Consider the following 25,462-nt stretch of genomic DNA (forward strand, 5'->3'; position numbering starts at 1 on the left):
GCTACATATAAAACTAGAAAAATAGTTGTCTTGGCAAGAAAACAGACCATCTGTATTTGGAATTAAAATCAGAAAACCAAAATAAATAAAACTTTAAAGCAAAGCTAAAAAAAAAAAAAGCAACTCTGCAAGTTAGAGACTACACTAAGCATTTTTAAACCTCTGGCTTTGTGATTTCATAGACTAGAGTAAGATGTAGTAAATGGCACTATTATTTTACTGTAATGAGAACTGGAAACCTTTTCATGAAAGTAAAGACAATCAAGAATTTACTTTAAAAAAAAGTAAGATCGTTTGGGGTGGCAACGAATATAAACAGACAGTGACTGCAATTATGTGACTGAATGCGCTTCATGTGTAATGAAAAACAAATTTTCTTAACAGGTAACATTTTCAATGTAACTTTAGCACATTTTCCAAGAAATGAAATGTGAACTGCCTGAATATAGGTGTTGATCTTTTCAAACCGACAAACTTTTTAGATACCACATGTGAGACATTATAAAAGGAGACATAATTATTTTAAATTATCTGACATGTTCAAATATCAGTTGAATCGAGACTCAGACACTATGTAAGGGATTATTTTGGTGCACTAAAAAGTACTTTAAAAGAGAATCTGAAATATTTAAGTGTGATTACATAACTATGGGTATTCTATTAAAACCTCCTGAAACAACCAGATATTAGCACCAGGTTTGCAACACTACTTAAAACTTAAATATTTAAAAATAAAAGTGTCAAACTGAAAATGAAAATAATTCCCGATCACTAAATTAGGCACGACATTTTTAAACATATTATATTCTTTTTTTTGCACTATTTTCTACATAAGAGGCAATAATTATTTTTTAAGTCAAGTTTGTTATCTTTTTCTAAAGTGTAGTCAAGAAAAATGGATTAAGTCTTTGAGGATTTCCATGTTAATAAAGAATAGATGTTTTGCTCCTTAGAATAAAACACATTTAGGTACTTGAAAAGATGGAGTTATACTGCCAGGACATTCTGAATGACTACTAATTGAGTTTTACGGAAAGTCCAATGGCATAAAGACATGCCTGTAAGATTTAAAAATTAGTAATACTCTCTTAACTTCATGTCTTCTATAATGGTTCATTATTTGCTTTGTACAGTTTAACAGCATTTTGTGAATGATAGCTTCAATAGAATTTAATAATAGAAAAAGTTATTGTTTGAAGACCTTATTTCATTATTAGCGGTTTGGAATCAAAGGCCTTCAGATATAATTTTTAGAAAGTATTGATCTTCTTATAGATGCAAAAAGCAATCCTAAATGGTGAAAACAAATAAGCTCTAGAGTCTAGTTAAGAGTAATGTATCAGTGTCAGGTTTCTGGTTTTGGTATTATATATGCTGATATTATATATTCTGATATTATATACATATATATATACATACACACACACACACACACACACACACACACACACACATATATATATATATATAATATATATACACACACACATCTCAGGAGTGGGGGAAGTGGAGTAAAGGGTACTCAGAATTCTTTGTAATAGTTTTGCAACTTCCAATAAGTCTAGGATGACTAGCTCACATTTAAAATATCTCCCTGAAAGTTTAAACATGTCATTCTTTATTTAAACGAGGCCTTTGAAAAACAATTACAGCCCAAGGTATCCCAGAGCAAAAATAAATAAAATAGAATAATTAGAAGTTTAAGGGATTTTTATAAATTATATTTAAGTCAAAGTCTTCATTTTATTATACAATAAATCCTTGGGAATTGTTTTAATGCTATCTCAACAGAATTTGTTTTGATAATAAGGGCCACTATTTATGAGATGAAATGAAGATATCTTCTTGAATGATGACAATGGAAACTACATTTGAACTTAATTTCCATATTTCTGATAAATGAAATAAATGTGCAGAATGAGAATGGATAAATACCCTTGTAGCACCCAATCTGCATTTGGTTCACTAGAAAGTTGAGAAAATATATTTCACCATGTGGGTTTCTTTCAACTGACTATTATATTTAATAAATACAATAAGGGAGGCATTTGAATAGTCTCCATCTGTTATTAGCTGATCATCAGATCACCCCATGGATAAAACAGTACACTCTAGGGGATTCCCTAGAGAGAAACAGGGAGATGGCTTCCTCATGTACCCACTGAGGAGGTCCTGAAGGCTATTTATGGGGGATTCTCAAGCCTCAAGTCAACTACTCCAAGGCAGCTTCTAAATTCATTTTTTTCTTCAGCTTTAAAAATCCCTGATGGATACTCCAATATTTTCAAAGTGCTTTAGATTCACAGCTATTCTGCCCTCCTTTAAATGAAATATTATTTAAAAATATTAATTACTCTGTCTTATACATATTTGGAGAGTTCAGTCAGCTTTAAAATAAAATTTCCTCCTACTTTATTTTGAAATGATACAGAGAAAAAAAAAGACATTGAGTGTTCTGCTCCAAAGTCAACAGAAGGTCAATAACCTTCTTTACTCAATTTGTCAACCCAGAACTAAATGTCTAATCATCTCACTGGCAAAAGAAGCTGAACAGAAACAAGTGGGTTCTCATACCATGAAAATAATCAGTTATACTGTGTGTGAGGTCTGATTGAATAGCACACCAGGAAGAACCACCACATTTAATTAAAACAGAACAGCCTCTGTGAAACAATGAGTAAGACACATTCTTAAATATTACACCGTTTCATTTTTCTTTAAATTGGCAGCTCTTTCCCATCACCTTCAGCTATCATGAACATTTCATCCCATCTCAACGGCTCAGGAGGACAAATTAATAAGGTAACGGTGGATTATGTGATCTAAATATGAAAACTTGGATTCTCTCAGTCAATAGCAGCTTTTTGATTGATCTAGTTTGTTCCTGCACTCACTATGGAGAGCAGATCAATCTAATTCTTTTAAGGCATTAAAAAGGGAATATTACTACATATTCACCTTTTTGCAAATTATTTTATCCTAAGGCTGCACCCTTCCCTTTTGTGGAGGGCACAGATAAGATGTGGAAATGAAGAAGTTTTGTGAAATAAAGTTGTTTTGCAGTGTTGCAAAGACAACTGCGTGCTTCCATCACTTGATCTAAGTTCTCATAATACCTTGATATTGGATGCTTCATCTTTATGCTGAGAATTTCCATGGCTGTGCGTTTCAGTCACAATTTTAAACCTTTCAAAATGTAGTTGCTCCTTTGATATGAATGTACCATGTTCTCTGATGTAGGCTCATAGGTCCAACTAACTGAAAGCCTCAATTTGTGGGAAGGAGAAAAGCGAGGCTGGGGACACAGCACAAACGCTGTTTACGCCACTGAAGTTCTTTTGAAATGGAAAGGCTCTGCATGAAGAAGGGAACAGTTATGCCACTGCCTCGCCAATTCCAGTGAGGAGCTCATCTTCAATGTAGTGTTCAACGTAGGTGGCAAAACTGTAATTTTTCCCTTTTTTGAAACTATTTTTTCTTCTTTTATTTTTGAAATTCTCATCTAAGCGACAGTTTCTTGTACTATAGTGACTCCTGCTGGGAGAGGTAAGTTGAAGTAGCTGAAGGTCTCTTACAGATATATCAACTCCCGGACAGTAAAAAAGATGTCCTAAACGCAGGAGATGGAGTTAAACTGTTCCCCTACCTTGGACGCAATGGCTTCTTTCATCACTAAGAACAAACCCCTAGGTTTTACAATTGAGACTGAGAAACTAGTACAGTACTTGTACAATTTTTGATCTACAGCATCACGACGTGAAGCTGCAACAATTAGATGTAAAGGGTCCATTCATGAGGAATAACATCACTTTGACCCTTTGTGTTAGCTCCTACTGCTAATCTTTCCATAAGCGTGAACTTACTTTCAATTTGAAGAAGATGAAAAAGTCTTTTGCAAAACCCCAATACTGTTTTCTGATCTATGTACCTGAATGGGAAATCGTAGTCTTACCTCGTTTTTTTCCACTACAAGCCAAGCTACTTGTAATCCTTCCAAACCTTTAAAGGGGACCTCCCTTGTTAGCATCTCCCAGAGAACCTGGAACAAAAAGGAAATGGAATTTTTATTCTTGTACTTTATATTTTTGGTATATTACTGAAACTTTAACATTTAACTGTATCCAATTACCAGACACAACCAACTCCATCTGTAGAAACTTGGGCAAAACATATATATTCATGCATAGGGCTTCTTCCATGTATTTTATACATATACATATATTTTGTTGTTGCTGCTGTTCTTTTTTATTTAAAAAATCCACTTTAGGAAGTAGAATATCTAGATCCGGGCTTAAAATTTTACGAAACCAATGCGCCTAAGTGATTTAACTGTATTTTGTAAATTAACAGAACTCCCATGGATTACCATAAACTAGATTTTACACTTTGTTAGTCAAAACTCTTTGCACTTTCAATCTCTGATAAATTTCTCTATGAGAAAATAACTTAGAATTCAAACATATTTTCAAAGCTTCAATAATGGTCTCATTAAAAAAAAATTGAGCCCCAAATCCAAATCACTGGCTAAACCACTTACTCCACAATGGTAGATACTTGCAAAACTAACATTTAGATTTTGTATTTTGGAGAAATCATTCTCAAAATGAGTCAGTCTAAGGGATTTATTTTTGTCCACCTATGATATAATTTATTATATTATATTCTAAAATGTAATAAACACCTATGTACATATATAGGCTGTATGCATGTGCATGTGTGTACAAATGTATGTATATGTTATCTCTGCAATCCTTGAGATTAGCATGATTAATAAATCTGCACTGGAATGCTGAATAAAAGCAAATTGATGTGGGAAATGCTGAAAACAGCCAATGCTTTTGTATTCTCTTTAAACTCTGAGTCATGGAGATTTTTGCTGCCAAGGTAGGTCAATGGTAAAGAATCTGCCTGTCAATGCAGGAGACGTGGGTTCAATCCCTGGGTTGGGAAGATCCCCTACAGCAGAAAATGGCAACCCATTCCAGTATTCTTTCCTGGAAAAACCCATTGACAGAGAAGCCTGGCCAGCTACAGCCCATGGGGTCAGAGTCAGACACAAGTTAGCAAGTAAACAACAACCACAATGGAGATTTTTACATTCAGTCACTTTATTTATTCAAATGAGTATCCAGAGTTGAGTCTACCAATACTTTTGTGAAGTGCAAAAACAATTACAATTTTATCAATAATAGCATAATAATAACTGCTACTGCTAAGTCACTTCAGTCGTGTCCGACTCTGTGCGACCCCAGAGACGGCAGCCCACCAGGCTCCGCCATTCCTGGGATTCTCCAGGCAAGAACACTGGAGTGGGTTGCCATTTCCTTCTCCAATGCATCAAAGTGAGAAGTGGAAGTGAAATCGCTGTCATGTCTGACTCTGCGCGACCCCATGGACTGCAGCCTACTGGGTTCCTCCATCCATGGGATTTTCCAGGCAAGAGTACTGGAGTGGGTTGCCATAACAGCCACTATCATTTATTGAGTGATTATGTTCCAGGTACTTTGTTAAGCCTCTAGGTATGCTATCATGATTAATCTCAGTCCCATCACATAGATATCATTCTCATTGTATAGATGAGGAAACTAAAGCTTAAGGAAGTTAAATGAACTTGCCCAAAGGCATTCAGTTATCAGGTGACAGAGCTAGAATGTGAACATGCTGTCTCACCCTGCAAGTCAAGGTCTCAACAACAGATAACTACAGAGATGGAAGAAATAGAGTGCAACAGGCCCTAGTTTAGGTAGGTTTGGAGCCAAGGCAGAAGCAAAGACATGCAGCATCTCTGCTTGACATTTCTGTTGTTCTAAAAACAAAAACTCATTTCTAAATAAGAATGCAGACTGAGAATATACATTCTAGTCAAGCAAATCCGATACCTACTATTTCCTCAGCCAGTGCTCAGTCTTACTCGAGCCATAACATGTTAAATGAGTTCTGGCTAATATACTAAGATAATTAGCAGGAAAATCAGGGAAATTGGCAGATGCTGCTCAAGCAGGAGAAAAATAATTCCCTGAAGCTTCTTTGGGCTTTTAATCAAGTGTGTAAGGTACTTCTTTAGAAGAGCTACTGAATAATTCTATTCGAGTCACAGAAGTGATTAGGAAAAGGTAAGGGGCATCCCAGAAGGGGTTGATTCCAGTAAATCCTGGAAGTACAGGAAAGGTGGGAACCAGAACAGGTATGTGGTCACCTGACACTGGGCAGTGGGTGGGGATGGTGGTGGTGGTGGAGGGGTGGAGAAATGGCAGGAGCAAGAGGGCTGAGCAGGAAACGAAGCCCCTCAATTTACTGCAATCACTACTTCCTGGTGTTGGGGTTGGGAGGGGAAGGGGTATAAAGAGCAAGAAAATGAAGGGGTTTGGCATTCTTTGGAAAGAATGACTGCCTCAAATGCCCAGGATACCAAAATATTTAGATGAGCAGCCTTGTGCCCCTCCTTTCAGAGTCTGGCCTTCTGACCCGTATGTACAATACACACCACATACACACACACATACAAAAGCTGCTTGGGTTTTTTGTGGGGTAAGATGCAGAACTAAGAGCCTGGGGAATGACATCAGAAAAAGATTTATGCCATTCTTTATCCCAAAATATTCCACTGGAAAGTGTCCAAAAATCTAATAGGATCAGAGTTATATTTCTCTAAAGGTTCCAACCCGGAAAACAATAAGATAGTTTCATTCTATTCCCTCCTGTGTCTCTAAAGACCTACCACAGGGAGTAGCCACCTGATGGATGTGAAACTGGCAAGAGAGGCGTCCTGAACTGCTGGATTCTGAAGCCCAAATGAGATCTTGAGTTTAATTCCAGGGTCATCACATCTCATGATTCCCTACTATTTATTTGCCAGCTTCAGAAATGTATCAAAAAGTAGGTGATGTGAGATAAGACAACAGCTTTTTCTACTGAGCAAAATCACATTTAGCACAAAAAAGTAACTTAGTTGAGGAAGTCACTTGGAGGTCTAAAAATATATTAAACTATGCCTGAAAATATCAGTTATGGGGATGCAGGCCAAACATTATTGTGATCTTTCACCTTAAAAATATTTTCCAACTCATGTTACATTGAGACATCCCTACATTTAAACTGTGCTTGCAAGGAAAATTTCTATTTTCAGCTTACAGAAGAGAAACTTGGACAAGGCTGTGTACTTTTCCTGCCTTTTCTTTTACAAACAATGGAAAGCCATTACCTGAGCTGGGTAGTTCTGGAACAGGGCTCATAGGCAAGCAAAGCAGTGATGCTCACTCTGAAGCTGCTCTGTTTTCAAAACTGGTTTTGGCTGAGAAGTTTGGAGCAGGTAATCCTTTCTACATTGCCATCATGAGAGCTTTGTTTTTAAAGAGTGGTTAGCCCTTGGGTTCTCAGAACACTTATTCTTCAATGATTCTGGCTTTCCTGAACTCTTTTCTTTTTTGTGGGTAATATCCTAAACACTCCTGGTTTGGTCCTTCAAAAGAAGTCATCAGAAGAGGACAGAAAAAAATCTACTTCCTTATAAAACACAAACAATGGCCTGCTTAGTGAAGTTTACCAGCGTAGAAGCAAGGATCACAAGATCCATTTCTGGCATTTCACCAGCACATTTATTTTAAGGCTGTACAAGGCTGGCTAGTCTCACAATGTGTTAAGAAGAGACAAAGGTTAATTAAGCTGTGGAGGGCCAGGGACTTTAACACTATGATGGGCTAAATTCTTACAGTAAGTCTGAGAAAGAAAAATAAAAAGCAAAAATACATTGGGGTTTTATGCATGGGTTTCAATAATGGCAACTGTTTTTTATGGTCTTATTCATCTGCATGTGACTGCTCTGTGCGTAGGGGGGCTCAATGAATGGAATAGACTTCTAATGAACTATGGGATGTCTTATGCAAGCAAATATACCTATTGACAAAGAAGTCCTGCTTACTCACCTGTTTTGAAAGGACATGAAAAACTCTCAGTATCTGCATTGCTTCCTTAGATAGATATCATTTTCAAAGTTTATGGACTATAAACTTCTAAAACTAACATGGTCCCTACCTTAACAACTATCCTCTCCTGGATTACTACCTTGGGCATGTGATGCTTTCTTGACTTTAAAAAATTTTGTGCTTGTTTAAACAAACAGGATCCGTAAAGCACGCTCTGTACTTTTCCTTTCACTAATGTTGTTGGGAGTAAAACGGGAAGGAGTCATGATTAAATAAAATCCTGATTTGTTGTTTATAACTAAATTAGCATATGTGTACTTTTCTGAATGGAATTTGGCTGATGCAGCCATGGGGTAAGAATAACCAGCATTCTGAGTAAACCTCTCTTTCAGACAGTAAAAGAGCAGCCGCTATTTTAAAACTAACAGATTTACTGAAAAGGCTTACCCTCCCCCACCCCACCCAGTTAAAAGAAGACTCTAACAGGAATATAGAATTGATATTCAAAAGCATGTAAAAAAATAAATAAATAAAAAAAAAGAAAAAAAAAAAAGCATGTGACTGAAGCAAACAAGTTCTGAAGAGCAACACCAGATCTATAAATACAGAGCAACCCTGGAAAGGTTCAGTGACTGGCTCTATGGTTTGCTGCAAGATTGATTACTTGATAGAAAGAGTTGTTAAGCATATGATAATCTCTCAAGGCTTCCCTGGTAGCTCAGACAGTAACGAATCAGCCTGCAATGTAAGAGACCCGGGTTTGACCCCTGAATCAGGAAGATCCCCTGGACAAGGAAATGACAACCCACTCCAGTATTCTGGCCTGGAGAATCCCATGGACAGAGGAGCCTGATGGGCTGCAGTCCATGGGGTTGCAAAGAGTCAGATACGAATGAGCAACTAACACTTTCACTTTTCAATCTCTCAAAACAAAAGTAGAATCAGTAAATAAGTAGATTGAAAACCTAATTCATAAAGAGAAAGGTTCAAGGCCCATCTATTGAGTAGTGGTGAGCAGTTCCTTGAAGGGAAAGCTTTTTAATAAAATAAGCTGAACATTTGCAGGTTCAGAAGTCTTGATTTAAACTACATTTAATATGGTGGGGGGGGCATTTAATGTGGAATGAGTGAAATGGATTATAAAAAGAAACAGCGAAGACCCTAAGCTCCACAAAGTCACCTCTTCACATCTTTTGCAACTTCTATGTGGAAGGGAATTTGTTCCTGGTCACTGGAACCAAAACTCCATTTCAGCTAAGGAAAAGCAGGTGGGTACATTTAAACAAAGTGTTGGGCAATTGTAAAGCTTTGGGAAAAGGCAGTGTGAACTGTCAGAGAAGGGAATGGCAACCCACTCCAGTACTCTTGCCTGGAAAATCCCATGGATGGAGGAGCCTGGTAGGCTGCAGTCCATGGGGTCGCTAGGAGTCGGACACGACTGAGCGAATTCACTTTCACTTTTCACTTTGATGCATTGGAGAAGGAAATGGCAACCCACTCCAGTGTTCTTGCCTGGAGAATCCCAGGGATGGGGGAGCCTGGTGGGCTGCCGTCTATGGGGTCGCACAGAGTCGGACACGACTGAAGTGACTTAGCAGCAGCAGCAGCAGCAGCAGTGTGAACTGTGCTTTCATAAATGAGATAATACTGAACCCTAAAGTTCATTTTATACAGAACTCACAGTTGTGTCTTTCCAGTTAAAGGTTTCAGAGGGAGGGAAATTCCAAGACGTGGGGAGACTTTTAAAAGTAAAAGTACTGCATGAGAACTTGTAGAGTGCTAAAATGAGCCTTAAAAGTCTTCTAATTCACATAAATGTGCAATGTAGCTTAAAAACTCTAACCATCTAAATATATTTATACATGTTTACATCCATAGGCAAGGGGAAAGAGTGAGAACTGTGATCCCTACAGATAGCAGAGTGCTTTTTAACAGTTTTAAATGGTTGTATAAAACAAAAGAATATACAACAGAGACAGTGTAAGTGGCCCTTACTATCTGGTCTTTTATAGAAAAAGTTTGCTGGCTCCTGATTCCACAGGATAAAATGAAATGCTGGACCCAAGAAGCAGGCAAAGTAAAATTTAAATTGCCCTAATTTGGTGTCTAGCACAGTGCCTGACACAATAAAGAGGTTTTTACTTTAAAATGAAGGAACATAACTTCATTAGGAGGAAATAATCTCACAAAAAGTCTTAAATTGAAACAAATCTCTCCATTTTCATACTCCCCAGCAGTTGATTTGCAGGATGGTTAGAATGTAGTAATTAAAAAAAAATATACTTATTTATTTATTTTTGGCTGAGCTGGGTCTTTTTTGCTGAACACAGGCTTCTCTTGTTGTGGAGCCTGGACTCTAGGTGCTCAGGCTTCAGTAGTTGCTGTGTGGCCTCAGCAGTTGTGATGCATGAGCTTAGGACCCCATAGAATTAGTTGTATGTGGAATCTTCCCAGAGCAGGGATTGAACCTGTGTCCCCTGCTTTGGCTAACATATTTTTAACCACTGAATGAACCACCAGGGAAGCCCAGAATGTAGTAACTTTTGACATACGGGACCAGCTTTAGAATGTATTTCTTCAGGAACTTCTGGGCTTTTCCCCTTCTTTTGATGAGAACTACTTGATCACTGTCTAAAATAGGTTATAACTATACCCCAATATAAAATAATAATAATTTAAAAAGAAAAGGATATTAATTTTTTAAAGAAGTTATAGCCTTCATTCTTAGAAACACACAGAATTAAGGAAAATTAGATATTTAGCCTGATGCTACTACTGTCTTCCAAACTTCACAATTTCAGCCTTTCACCAAAAACATGTATTTAATTTATGACATGATTTTTTTCAATAGCCAATAAAATTGATATTATATACATTTTGTGTACATAAGATGTAGTATGACAGAAAAAGCTAGTGAACTGAAACCAGCCCAGAACTTACTGAGGCCAGCAGGAAGTACCTAGAGCCTGATTGACTCTAAAGAAACAGGAATGTGTTTGACAGTGTTGGTATCCTCCTGTACCATCCGCTCTCACTTTAGTTGAAAACACACAAAGTCAGGAGGAAGAGGCGTGTTGATCTGGCCTAAAGTTAGACAGCTTTCTCCCCCATTACTATGAAAATGTCCTTCAAAGAAGTAACAATATAGCGAGGCAGTATGATCAAGAGGTGAGAGGTGAAGACTGAGGTTCCAAATACTATTTTTTTTTAAGCCTTGATGGCTGTGAGAAGCCTGTGGGATCTTAGTTCCATGACTAGGGATGGAAGCAGTGCCCCTTGCATTGGGAGGGCAGAATCTTAACCACTGCACTGCCTGGGAATTCCCTCCAAATGCTATTTTGGGCTTTTTGTAAAGGATATATAGCATTTTTAGGGATAAAAAACTTATCCTCAAAAAAGGCTCCAATGAATTCCTTCCTCCACAAAGAGCTGCCCGGCCCACTCTCCCCTCCCACCCCTCCACTCCCCTGTTGCCCCACTTCTTCGTCTCTGCTAATTCAGATACAACTTATTCCTCTAAGAATGATCCGTCTTAAAACTCCTCCTCTAGCAACTCCTCCTTCTGCTTCTTCACTGATTGGCTCCTGTGGTCTCTGTTCCTCGAGCCTCCCACCCCCAACCCCCACAGTATTCTATTCTTATAACTAAGTTGCTCAGCCAGTCTTCTGTGAAACCTTAGATTCAGGTTTCAGACAGCCACTCTATGAGACCTGCAGCAGACATGGGCAAGGCCATGTACCAAATAAGTACATTTTCTTCTGCATTCTCCGGAAACTCACTCATCACTTTAATGGCTGACACTCAAAAATTTCCTGTTAATCAACTCATTTAGCATATCTGTGGGTGGTTTTTGAGCAACACACTACAATGAAGTCCCATTCTAAAGGATCTACATTTCCACTGACTTATAGAGATATTCTACAGTCATAATGTCCACCCAGGAAAGCAGAAGGGCATCAGATCTAATACTATTTGAGGATCCATCTAATTTGCTTCTTGCAAATGGCACTGGTTTCTTCTCAACACAGGACAAAATAACTCAAAAATGATCAGAGTAAACCTTCTAGTAGAAAATATTCTCTCTGTTGCCACTGCTCTGGATATTCTACCAGGAACAGTATCATTGCTTTAAAACTATATTAAACCGTTATACCCTGCTTCTGTACATTGTTTGCTTTTTAATGCCCTTTAGTAACAAAAAATGAGAAATGAACTCACCACACCATAGGAATATGTGTCACAAGTTTCAGACACAGGGAGACTTTGGATAACTTCAGGAGCCATCCATGGGAAAGTTCCAACCAAGGACATATGTGTTGTATGGTTGTGGAACCGCGAGGCGCCAAAATCACAGATCTGAGAAAAGAGAAAGGACTATCAACTTTCTTTTTACTGACTAATAAAGCAATCATCAGTCATAAAACCTACATCTAAAATTAACCAAATTTCTTAAAATTAAAAAATTAATAGTCCTACCTTCAACACCCCATCAGCAGCTATAACAACTAAAAGGGAAAAAAACATAAATTATGAAAATCATCCAGTTTGAGTTATACTGAAAAAAATCATAAACTTCTATTTTTATCTTCCATGTGGCATTCTGAACAGTAAAATCAAAGTATTTACCGCACTGAAGATTTTACAAAAAGGAGCTGACATTAAAATAAAAAATAATAAAACAAAACTAATTCTATGAGGTGCTGATTAGAAGGGCTTCAAGACCCCATTTTAAACTAAATGTAACATTGTCTAGTAAAAAAGGCATAGATCAGTTGCAGTCAAGGAAACCAAATTTTTGCTTGGATTCTGACACTAGACTGTCAACATTCTACTGAGCAAGTCATTAGCATTATTGCTTCATGGTAAATACAGTTTTTCCTTTTGGTTGAAGAGTAATTTTCTTGAAGGTGGAGATAATGCTCATATATTTACATTATACATTCATTCATTTAACAAATATTTATTGAGCATATGCTGTGAGCAAAGCCATTTACTATGTTCTAGCAGAGGAAGGTGAACAAGACTGGCATTGTCTCTGCTCTGGTGGAGCTTACAGTCTAACGGTAAACAGAGTTAAGCAGTGGAGCTTACAGTCTAACGGTAAACAGAGTTAAGCAAACACCTCTAATAAAGTGGGGATAAGTTCTGTGATGAGAGATATGGAGATTGCCATAGGACCAAACAACAGTCTAAGAAGTCATATTGTAAGGAGGTCAAAGTTCCCTGGAAGAAATGATGCTATGCTGAGACCTGAAGAACAAATTAGAGCTAACCAGAAAGAGAAGTGGGGAAGGAAAGTAGTTTTCTAAGCAGAAGAGTGAGCTTGTGAAAAAGGTCAGGAGCAGAGGAAGAGGTATGCAGTTTTGGAAAGTATGGGCCAGGTCCAGAAGAGCCTTTGCGAGACATGGAAAGCCAGTGAACAGTTTTAAGCAGAGGAATGAAATGGTCAAATGTGCACAGAGGGACAGAACACCAGGAAGGAGATCACTGTGCAGGCAGGGTTGTAGTCCAAGAGAGATGATGATGCCTGCACTAAGTCTGTGAAAAGGACAGGAGAGAAGTGGACCAAGTCAAGAAACAGGTTGGAAGCAGAATCAACTGGGCTTGGATAATTGGCTATGGGGGAGGAAGAAGACTCAAAGAGGAAATAAAATAGAGGCAATACGGCATAATGGTTATAACAGGAACTTGGCAATCAAACTGTAACTCCTTTTTTAAAATTTAATACGGATTAGGCAACTGGTATTGTCACTCACTGAGAAAGGGGATGCAGGAATAATTTGTTAGGGGATAGGCAGAAGATGAAAAGATCAACTTGGACACAACACATTTTAGGGTCATACAAAATACCTATGTGAATATGTTCAATAAGCAGATACATAATTTTGAAGTTGAGATCTATTTGACAGTGTGACGATCAATTAGGGCTTTTATGGGAGTGGGTGAATAAAATGTAAGAAGGGAGAAGGTCAAGGACAGAATCCTAAAGGAATGTTTCTAGCATTTCCTTTGTAAGCCACACAATGCCTTGAACACGGTATATTATCGGTACTTATTAGGTGTTACTAATGACCTTGACAAGTGGGGAAAATAATCTTTTCATGATCCAATACACAGAAACAGCCTAAGGTTAAATCTAATACTATATATAATAAGCTATACATTTTGCAAATATTGTTAATATTATATTCAGTTATTTTAAAAATACTTCTATCTTTTCTTAAGATCAGTAAGTCTTTATTTAAAAATCTAACATCATAAAACTATATAACTTAGAAAATGAAAGTCCTACTGTTCTCTCTTGCCGCCCAAAATTGTTAAAAGTTAGCTCTATATTGTTTCAGTGTGTATGTGTTTTACCATCAAGTAACTACACAACTATAATTTCAAAAAATGCAAACATTCTCCACTGTTAGTTTCATAAAGACAGTTTGAATAATTTAACCATTATCTCATGGGATATTTAAGATATACTGATAAACTATATCAAACACTTATTTAGACTGAAATTCTGAGCAAGAATTGAAAATATACAAAGTCATAAACTTTGATACTTCCTACTAGATTCTAGATTATTTTCCAATGACTTCCTGTTGAGCATGCATACTCAGTAACTCAGTTGTATCTGACTCTTTGCAATCCCATGGACTGTAGCCCGCCAGGCTCCTCCGTCCATGGGATTATCCAGGCAAGAATACTAGAGTGGGTTGCCATTTCCTCCTCCAGGGGACCTTCCCAAGCCAGCGATCAAACCCACGTCTCCTGTGTCTCCTGTAATGGCAGGCAGATTTTTTTTTTTTATCACTGAGTCCCCTGGGAAGCCCAACGACTTCCTGTTAATCCATGTGTTTTAAAAGTTTTTAGCTCTAAGAAACTTACATCTAAGGAAAGCTAAAGGAAAAGTGATGAAACCTAGAAAAGGGCAAGAACAAAGAGCCAGAGTCAACTTCAGGGTTGGGGTGGTGGTCCAACCTGAACTGCTGAGGAGTGGCAGCTGCCAACAACTTCCCCGTCTCCACCTCCACAAGCATCATGGTCCTGGGCAGCTGGTCAAACTCCTGAGTTCTCTTTCTCTACTGACCATGACTACCCATTCCAAGGATCACACTATTAGTATTTACCCATTTTAACTGCAATGATTTAAAGATTTTCTAAAAATAAATTGTTTTTAGAAGAATCACTTAGAAAACAAGTAATAAAGAATCACTTAGAAAACAAGTAAATAATTAAAGCATGTAAATAATCGATATCAAATTTTTTTTTTAAGTAGCAAACTCTCATGCAAGCTCTCAGTGCTGGCTAGTTAAATAACACCACTGCCTTTCTCCAGTAATTTTCAAGTGATGTAATGGAAGAAGCATTCAATTACCACTCCTACTTGAAGGTAACATCTAATCCTGCAAGTCATTTAAAAGTGCTCACTCTACAAATTATAAAATACAGGATCATAAATAAACTTTAAGAAGCAAAGAAGAAGAGAAAGAAGAAAAAGAAAGCTTTTACTTTCCAAACCCCACTGATCATTTTTGGGCACTCCTCCAGGTAATATGAGTGACATAAAAAATTTACACCAAATAATTCAGGAGTAACAAGAACAAAACTCAAAACTGCTAGTACAGAGAGTCATCTAAAAATAGAAGCTAGAAATACACTACCACTATGTGCTTGGATCCAGCAATACCTCTTAGAAAATGATTCTAGATAAATAATTAGGGATCTGTTGAAAATTTTTGCTGAAAACTATTAAGCTTAACTTTTTTTTTTTATCATAGAAAAAAAACGTAAACCCAAATGTCCACATTCTGTGCTATTTATCTAGTGGAATACTATGCAGCCCCTTGAAATAATGGGGAGGATTTTGAATTTATTAATAATGGAAAGATTTTCATGGTAATAGCTTTGAGTCAAACAGCAGGTTACAAAAGATATGGAAAGCACGATGCTTATTTCTATACAAAGGTGCATGTATTTTATAATAAAATAGGTGAGATAAAAACATATGACTACTTTACCATTTCTTGACTTGAGATCTCTGTGAATCACCTTGACAGGAGCCTCCATATGTAAATAGTGCATTCCTTTTCATACAAAAAGAAATATAATTAATATAATTATATTATATTATAATAGAAATATAGTTAATATAATTTTCAACATTACATCAGTATTACCTATTTTAAACATCAGTATTACTTTCCATATTTTTACAAAGGATTTAATAGCAAAAATTAAATCCATGTGCTCTATTCTTCCATGATAGATAAAATAGGGACAGGACATGCCTACACTAGGAAAATTTAAATACTATGGAAAGTTTATGTGCTTTAATGTCATAAAGTTGGAATTTGATTGTGGATAAAGCTAGCTTCTAACAGCATCCAATAGGATACCTTGATTTTCTGGAGTCTGCACAAAAATAAAACAGATACCACTGGAAGAAATGATAAGGTGATTAAGTGACTAAGGTATTCCACTACCAACTGCCTTCTAAATCAGCCACAGTTCTGACCAGAAATTTCAGTTTCCATTTGCATGTCTGAAGTTACCCCAGGCAGCTTCATTTATTTTCTCAGTATTCACTCTGGTAAGACCCTGGGAGTGGAGGTGGGGTAGGGATGGGAAGACTGGTTGAATTCGTTAGTTATGGTTGGTAAAGAATTTTGTGATCCTCAGATAGAAAAATACACAGTAGTTTTGCCATTTAAAATTATTATTGAAGAGTCAACAAAAGTATTAGCAACTCAAATATCTTAAATAAAATGTAACTGGAATAAAGGAAATCTTTCTTCTAATATTACATTCTACATATTCCAAGCTGTGAAAATTCAATAGCTACAACTTGGGTAACTTTTAATAATTTTTATGACAGAATTTCATAGTCATTTCTCTCTTGCTTTAAGAATCCAATTCCTGAAAAATTTTTCAGGTAGAAACTGTTTAATTACTATTAGAGGTAAAGCTACATCATTTCTACATTTGCTGACAATAGAGAATTTAAAAAAACACTCAAGCACAAAAGCTTTGAATATAGGGACTTTCTTCCTCACTGCAGATATTTTGAGAAGAAGTACCATATTGTATTGAGCAAGCTGGTATATGTGTATAACATATAGTATACATTTATAAAATGTTTAGTGTACATAAACAGTTGTAATCACAATCATATAAAATTCTATTTAGTGTGTTTTGATAGTGCTATCTACAATTCTGCCATATTTTTATTGCAAGAAAACAGGAGGCCTGAAAAATATCTCCATCAATTTTAAAACTCAGGGTTTCCTAAAAAATATTTCACAGGTGTCACTTTGGGGAGATTTGGAATCAATGATGACCATTCGGAGACTGGATCCAGGTTTGTTAGCTTTAATTGTTCCTTTTACCCATTGCTGGCTGACTTGCAGCAATTTCAGATATACTGGTCTGCCCTCCTTCCCTCTTCCCACCCAGAAAGAAGAGAGTCTGTTTTGCCTTTGAGAAGGTTTTCTCTTTCCAGTGATGTTAAGCAATGCCTATTTCAAAACTGCATGAATCGACTCTTATTTGAAATGAATTATTCATCCTCTGATTTCTCAACATCTTGTTGCTTCAATGGCTTCAATCATGGCCAAGCTGAAGGGCACAGCTGAATTCAAAACTGAATCAACAAAAATCAAGGCTTCCTATGTCATCTCCAAGTTCCACACATAGCTTTATCAGAGAGGGTTGAAGTCACTCTGAAAGCATTGATTTCTTCTTCCTTTTGTAGGCCATTTTAAATATTAAGAACTAACTGTATAGTTGTAAACAACTGTCTTCTCTGCTTCACACTTCTCACCTGAGGCTGAACACATTAGAACTTGCCTTTCAAATTAATTCATCAGCCACCAAAAAGTAATTTCTATCACTGTGTAGTTTTGGACACTCCCATCTTCTTCATCCCAGTTTTTCACCTCTAGTTCCAGTTTGCTGTTTAGTCCTATTCCTTCTCTTCCTTTTCTTTCTGATACAGCCAGGACTCTTGAGAAACCCCAGGAATGACTGAGCTGATCTGGAGCCAAAGGACTTACCCCACAGACAGGGACTGTTGCAGGGGAAGGGATCAGGAGGGATGAGGTTTACAGGCTAGGGGCCAGGGAAGCTAAACAGTGTGCACAGCAAGAAGCCAAGTGACTGGTGTCAGTTGATTTGTTTGCTACCCATCTTAAGTGCCATTAAGTAATAAGATGGGTGTAATTGGCTGAGCACCCTAAATGCAAATGTCTTCAAGGTGAAGTGCTTTAAGTCAAGGACTGCTTGTATATGTATTTACATTTCTCTAAGAGTATTTCCACAATGCTTCAGGCAGTTTCCACATTACCCAGCTTACAAACAGGTGGCCCCTGATATGCAAAGAAGTGGCTACGATGTTCCATGAAAATGTCTTGAAGAATGAGAAATTTTAAGACTGATTTGAGATGTCTCATGCATGAATACACAATTAAGTTAATTAACACAGCCAAAGCCTTAAGTACACCATCCTAAACATAGAGCTTATTATTCTTATAAGGTAATGAAGTATCACTCAAGCTGCAGCATTTTGCATGAAACTTTTTTTTTTTTTTAATTTCCACTTTCTCTAGTTGAAGAATTTGGCAGGTGTTGATGAAACTTAAAACAGATAGGATAATTCCCCAAAGGAAAGACTATTACTTTTGGAAGTCTCTGTGTGACTTTACAGTGAAAGCGAAGTATGAGTTGCTTTCCTTATTGAGTACTAGATATCCTTTTATTTGCTTTGTAAAGAGATACTTGTAGCAATTGGAGCAGCAAAATGCAAAGGAGCTAATTGTCCCAGTAAAATTTGGACACACTTGCTTTCCAGGGGTTGCTAGAATACAAATGTAACCATCAGCATTCATTATTTAGATTAAGTTGTTTCCAAAGCAACTTTGACAGTTATAAATAAAACTCAGAAACATTCAGTTAGGAAAATGGAAAAAAGATAAAAATAAATGGAGTTTAAATTGCTTTAGAGAGCATTTGTCTATGAAGGAATTTATGAGGGAAAAAGAACTAGGCACCTTGTTTAGGGATTTTGTGTATTAAAAAATATTTCATTTCCAAAGGTGATTTTCAAGGTTACATTAAATATAAAATAAAACCTGAATTGCTTTTGCATTGAAGGCCAAATAAAACTTTTTTGCAAGTGGTTACTATTTTTAGCATATTATTATGTATACAAAAGAAGTAGAACTAATCCTACAATAAGTCACGTTTTCTGGATACTATGGTCTGAGACTTACAGAACAATAACAGAAATATGATCTTTCCATTTAATGTATTGAGCAAGCTGGTCAATTACAGTGTCACAAAATGGGGCCAAAATATCTGCCTTGGAGCCACTGATTTTGTTGAAACTTGGTTTTTGGTAAAGAAGTAAAGTAAAGAAAGGAAAGAGAAGAAAAGAATGCAGCAGTGGAAAGGCAATGGGCTAAAATATTGTGTGCACAGTAAGCTGCAGAATTCTTGCTACTTTTGGTTTGAAAAAAGAACATATTAAGACAGAATAAGAAATCTTCCGACTTAAGTCACCATGTCAGGATCTCTCCAACTACGCTGTAAGAATACACGAAACATTACCTTTGGCTACATCGGTGGCCCAGGTCATAATGTGATCCATGTCCATTTCTTCACTTCTGTTACTGTTAATGTAATCATAGAGTGATCCCAGAGAAGCGTATTCTGTTTTCAAAGGAAAGATAAGCATAGAATTAAAACCAAGGCACAATTCACAAGTAAGACTGCATGGTTTCATTGAGAAAATGTGTTAAAGAATTTAACAAAAGACATTAAAACTTATAAAAAAAAAAACTGTTCTATGCTGTGCTTTCTCAAAATTAATATCATCCTGGAAAGAAATCTGTCAAAGACAAGACCACTAAACAGAATGGATAATAAAACTTCAGCTGGTGATGAAATCAAAAGCCATTTGGATGGAATTCAGAAACACAAAGGTGTTTCAAGAATGCATTTGAAACAAAGGCAGGCATGAATATAGGTATTTCAAAAAATTGTTATTCTTAGGAGATAAATAAGGTTAAACACATAAGTCAGAGGGTTTATGTGACAATGTGAACAAATCAATATTTGTTGCATCAGGATTTAGATGAGTCCTCAAATTTAGATGAGTCCTCACAAAAAGCTTTACAAAAGGCCAAGAAAGTGAGAAAATTCCTTTAAAAATGGGTTTGAGATATAAATTACGTATCATAAAATTCACCCACCATATGCATACAATTTGGTTTTTAGGAAACTTACAGAGTTGTGCAATAACCACTACAATTCAATTTTAGAACCTTTCCACGATCCCAAACAAATCCCTTCTGCCCACTTAATCACCACTGTCAGCCCCAGCCCTGTGATTTATCTTTTCTTACTCTCAAATGTGCCTTTTCTAGACATTTCACATAATGGAATGAAACAATATATGGCCTTTATGTCTGACTTCTTTCTCTTCATATAATGTTTACAAGACTCTTTTGTGTTGTAGCATGTGTTAGTACTTCATTCCTTTTTACTCCTGAATAGTATTTCATTGTATTGATCTATCATATTCACTTTTTTGATTCACTGGGTTGATAGATATTTGCATGGTTCCTTTTATAGATGTTATTTATCAGGTGGAGAAAATTCCCTTCTATTTTTAGCCTGCTGAGATTTCTTATTATAAATGGGTGTTGTAGAATGTCAAATTGGTTTTTGTCTTTTATTCTACTACAGTGTTTTACATTAATTGATTTCAGATGTTAAATCAACCTTGCATTTCTGGGATAGATCCCACTTGGTTGTAATGTATAATCCTTTTTATTGGTGGATGGATTCAGTTTGCTAATATGTAGTGAAGGATTTTTTTTTTTTAGTCAAGGATTTTTGCATCTATATTCAGGAGGGATGGTGGTCTGTAGTTTTCTTATTATGGTTCTGTCTGGTTTTGCTATTAGGATAATGATGGCTGTATAGAATGAACTGGTAAGTGTTCCTTCTATTTTCAGAAACAGTATGAGAAGGACTGGTGTTATATTTCCTATAGAATTCATCAGTGAAATCACTTGATTTTGGAAGTTCATTATGGAAATATTTTAAATTATGAATTCAAAATTTTTTACTTATAGTTTTGATCAGATTTTTTTGTTTCTTCTTGAGTCAGTTTTGAAAATTTTTATATTTTTAGGGATTTTTTCATTGCATCTAAATTGTCTAATTTGTTGCCATAAAGTTGGTCATAATATTCCCTTATAATCCTTTTAAATTTCTGTAGGGATCATAATGCTATCTTCTCCTTCATTTCTGATTTTGCTAATTTGTATTTTCTTTTTTGTTGGTCAGTCCAGCTAAAGGTTTGTCAGTTTTACTGAGCTTTACAAAAACCAAAATTTTAGTTTCATGGATTGTCTCTATTATTTTTCTGTTTTCTATGTTATTCTATTCTGCTCTAATCCTTATTCCCTTTCATTGCCTTGCTTTGGGTTTACTTCGTTCTTTTTGTAGTTTGTTAAGGTTAAGGCTTAATGATCAATTTCAGACCTTCTTTTTAAATAAAACATAGATGTGTTGTTGTTCAGTTGCTCAGTTGTGTCCAACTCTTTGCAACTCCATGGACTACAGCATGCCAGGCTTCCCTGGCCTTCATCATTTCCCAGAGTTTGCTCAAACTCATGTCCATTGAGTCGATGATGCCATCCAACCATCTCATCCTCTGTCATCCCCTTTTCCTCCTGCTCTCAATCTTCCTCAGCATCAGGGTCTTTTCTAGTGAGCTGGCTCTTCGCATCAGGCGGCCAACATATTGGAGGCTCAGCTTCAGCATCAGTCCTTCCAATGAATATTTACGGTTGATTTCCTTTAGGGTACTAGTTTGATCTCCTTGTTGTCCGAGGGACTCTCGAGAGTCTTCTCCAGCACCACAGTTCAAAAGCATCAATTCTTCGGTGCTCAGTCTTCTTTATGGTCTAACTCTCACATCCATATGACTGCTGGAAAAACCATAGCTTTGACTATACAGACTTTTGTCAGCAAAGTGATGTCTCTGCATTTTAATATGTTTATAAATTCCCTCCTAAGTATTACTTTGTCTTCCACCTATAATATTGATATGCTGCATTTTAAAAATATATTGTGGTTTCTTGACTCACTGACCGTTTAGAAATGTGTCGTATAATTTTCAAACATTTGGGAATTTTCCAGGTTTCTTTTTTGCATTGATTTTTCAATTCTATTGTGATTAGAGAACTCTTCAATCCTTTATTTTAATTGGAGGATAATTACTTCACAATACTGTGATGGCTTTTGCCATACATTAACATGAATCGGCCTTAGGTATACATGTGTCCCCCCAATCCTGAACCCGCCTCCCACCTCCCTCCCCACCCCACCCCTTCAGGTTGTTACAGAGCACTGGCATTGGGTGCCCTGCTTCATGCATTGAACTTGAACTGGTCTTCCATTTTATTCAATTCTTTTTGATGTATTAAGGTTTATTTCATGATTTAACTTATCGTGCATGCTAAAGAATATGCCTTTGAGAAGAATATGCATTCTTTGTTGGGTGGTGTGTAGAGCTGGTTGAGAGTGTTTGTCAAGTCTTCTCTATCCTTGCTGATTTTCTATCTGGTTGTTCTATCAATTACTGAGAATGGGGATACTGAAACTCTTTTGTTGAACTGACTGGTTCTCCTTTACAGTCAGTTTTTGCTTCATGCACTTTGAGGACCTATTGTTAACTATGTATACATTTACAATGGCTATATCTTCCTATTGATCCTTTTTATCATTATGAATGACCCAACTTATTTCTAGTAATATTTCTTAAGTTTATTTTGTTTGAAATTACTATAGTTACTCCAGTTCATGGTTATTGCTTGATCGGTAGTACAGAATTAAGATGTTTCTAAAAATCAAAGAAAAGATGACCCTCTATTGTACCTTTTCTTCTGACTTTGGAGATTCTAGTCATCCCATTATTTTGTAGATCTGAGGAAAAGATGTTCACTTCCCTTCCAAGGGAAATAAAATGGCAGCTGCCTCTTGGACTCTGTTCTAAGTCTTATAAGCAGGTTTTAGAAAATCGTCTCTGTGATGAGAAGTTTCGGCCAACACACATGCACGGGTGCACGTATACACACCCTTATCCAGAAATAATCAATTCTAGTCCCTTCACTCATGAAGAGAAAACTGAGACACAGATCATCAGGGACCCATCTATGGAGCTTTGGCAGAATCAAGACAAGATTTCATCTCTCAATTTCTATTCCGGTGTCCATTCCATTCCATCACTCTGATAAATTATTCTTCCAAGTCCTCAGTATGAGTGACAACAGCTGCCTGATGCAACAACCTTTTTATTAACAAGTACACTCAAGATGGAATAGATTCAAGCTGTTCAAGGTTTCCCTATCAGGACTCCAATATCTGAGAAAGATAATGAGGTTCTAAAGTGAGGGAGCTAACTGGGTTGGGTGATTAAGGTTTTCATGCCTGGCTGTTGTCTCTTTCTGCCTTACTTACTTACAAGTCTGCCATGTTAGTGTTCATTTCAAGAGGTAAGGCAAGTGCTATCATTCCCAACCCATTTGACCTTCCACTCTTGACTCAGCTGCATATGTACTATCATCCCTCAGTTATCTGCAGGGGGTTGGTTGAGGATACTCAAGTCTCCTACATAAAACGGAGCAGTACACTCAGTCTTCCTCATCTATTGGATCTAAAGTGTGCTCACAGCCTTCCAGAACCTAGCTTACGTATAAGAAGAGGAGATTCTGTATAAAATCAGTTGAGAAATTTATACCACTGTGGTTCTACCATTAGTTGGGTAATCTTGGAAAAGTACTTTAGAGTTTCAGTTTCTTACTTGAAATAGGTTATTCTAAGTATTAGATAACATAATTTATAAGGAAGTACCTAACCCAGTCCTTTTTATTGAGGGTATTTTGTTGTTAGTTTAAGACAATATATAAAGACAATCCAAGTTCTTACCACTACAGTAGAAGAAAAGAGGGCTGGCTGATCTTTTAATGTTTTCTTGTTTGTTTTATTTTGGTCAAAGAACTGCCATGATAAAGAACTTGGTCAAAGTTATGTATTGTAAAATTGAACACTATACTTCTCATAGACCTGAAGCTGTTTATTGGATTATACAACTATGAGTATAAAGTAATATAAATAGGTTCCTTTCTGTACTTTTATATGGCAAAATTTTCTGTGTGCTCCATTTTGGAAAGGGTATTTCCGTCAGTTATAAATTGCTGTTCCATATTATGTGATAATTTAGATCAAGGACATTACCAACCCAGATGACCAAACCTGAAAAATATTAATTCTCACATCAGAGACCTTGAAGAAAGAATGCTCTAATGGGATTAAAATGCCTTGCGAAGAATTACAACATGAGTAGCTCAAGAAATCTTAATTTGTAAAAGGTCACAGAGTTACAAAAAACATTGCTCATTTCAACTAATTAAATGAAATTTTAGTTAAACGGCACCTTTAAATATTGGTATTGCAGCTGCGAGTGCATTTAAATAGCATTTAACAGATATAATTAGCACAATTAAACATGGGTAGAAGTGGAAACACCATTCTTAATTATATTGATATAATCAGTTTTATTAATGCTTTATAGCAACAAAAGTGACATCTGACAGTAGCACACAATTCATGACAGAACCTAATATTAAGCATTTGAGCATATTAAAGAATCTAAAGCTAGGTAAATGGGGAAAGAAAAAAGTCAAATAGAGTTCCTACCTGTGACAATACCATAGTTGGGAGGTTCGAGAATTACTCCATAAAACTGGATGATGTTTCTGTGACTGAGGACGCTGAGTATTTCTGCCTATACAAAAATCAAATACAAAATTGCATAAAATTTCACATTTATAAAAGTCTCATAGGTTTTGTATTCAATTTTCTGTTACATACTTTACAAAGATGTGTATGTGTTCAACAAGCATGTGATACTAATAAAACGGTGTCTTTGGCAGTTTTCTTGATAGATTAAGAATTTATATTGAAGGTTTCTGAAAAATTTTTAAAAGAAATGAGGTTGAACTGGCAGCAGCAGAAGTGCTTACTAGCAAGCCAACATGACTGACAGTAGAGGGGGATGATTAAAGAGGGGAGATGCCATATTTATTTAAGTAAAAGCCTTCTTCCTTAAAGTCAAACAGATTTTTTTTCCCCTGCATAATATCCCCTCTGGCAGACTGCAACACAGCTAAATTTCTATCAGTTGGATGAACAGTTATGACAAAATTGGCTCAGATAGTAAAGAGTCTGCCTGCAATTCAGGAGATCTGGGTTTGATCCCTAGGCCAGGAAGATCCCCTGGAAAAGGGAATGGCTACCCATTCCAGTACTCTTACCCCTCTGTCCATGGGATTCTTCAGGCAAGAATACTGGACTTGGTTGCCACGTCCTCCTCCAGGGGATCTTCCCAACCCAGGAATTGAACCCATGTCTTTTATGTCTCCCACACTTGCAGGCAGGTTCTTTACTACTAGCACCACTGGGGACACCCCAGTAGG

At 36.6% G+C, this 25,462-nt stretch overlaps 1 protein-coding gene across 7 annotated transcripts in view; it reads right to left on the minus strand.

Moving 5' to 3' along the window:
- Positions 1–25,462, minus strand: part of MAP3K20 (mitogen-activated protein kinase kinase kinase 20) — a 167,218-nt gene that overhangs the window by 64,206 nt on the left and 77,550 nt on the right. For 6 of the 7 annotated variants that reach the window (XM_081584644.1, XM_081584641.1, XM_081584643.1 and 3 more), the window contains exons 3-8: positions 24,684–24,771; positions 19,521–19,622; positions 15,935–16,000; positions 12,399–12,427; positions 12,141–12,278; positions 3,953–4,039 (exon numbers count right to left, since the gene is read on the minus strand). In XM_081584644.1, the coding sequence (XP_081440770.1) occupies positions 3,953–4,039; positions 12,141–12,278; positions 12,399–12,427; positions 15,935–16,000; positions 19,521–19,622; positions 24,684–24,771 (510 nt within the window). Of the gene's footprint in view, positions 1–3,952; positions 4,040–12,140; positions 12,297–12,398; positions 12,428–15,934; positions 16,001–19,520; positions 19,623–24,683; positions 24,772–25,462 lie in introns of all 7 variants that reach the window. The other variant, XM_081584645.1, reaches the window with a different exon arrangement.

This window comes from Giraffa tippelskirchi, chromosome 3 (genome assembly GCF_054371585.1).
Source record: "Giraffa tippelskirchi isolate mGirTip1 chromosome 3, T2T-mGirTip1v1.2.pri, whole genome shotgun sequence".
NCBI lineage: Eukaryota > Metazoa > Chordata > Mammalia > Artiodactyla > Giraffidae > Giraffa > Giraffa tippelskirchi.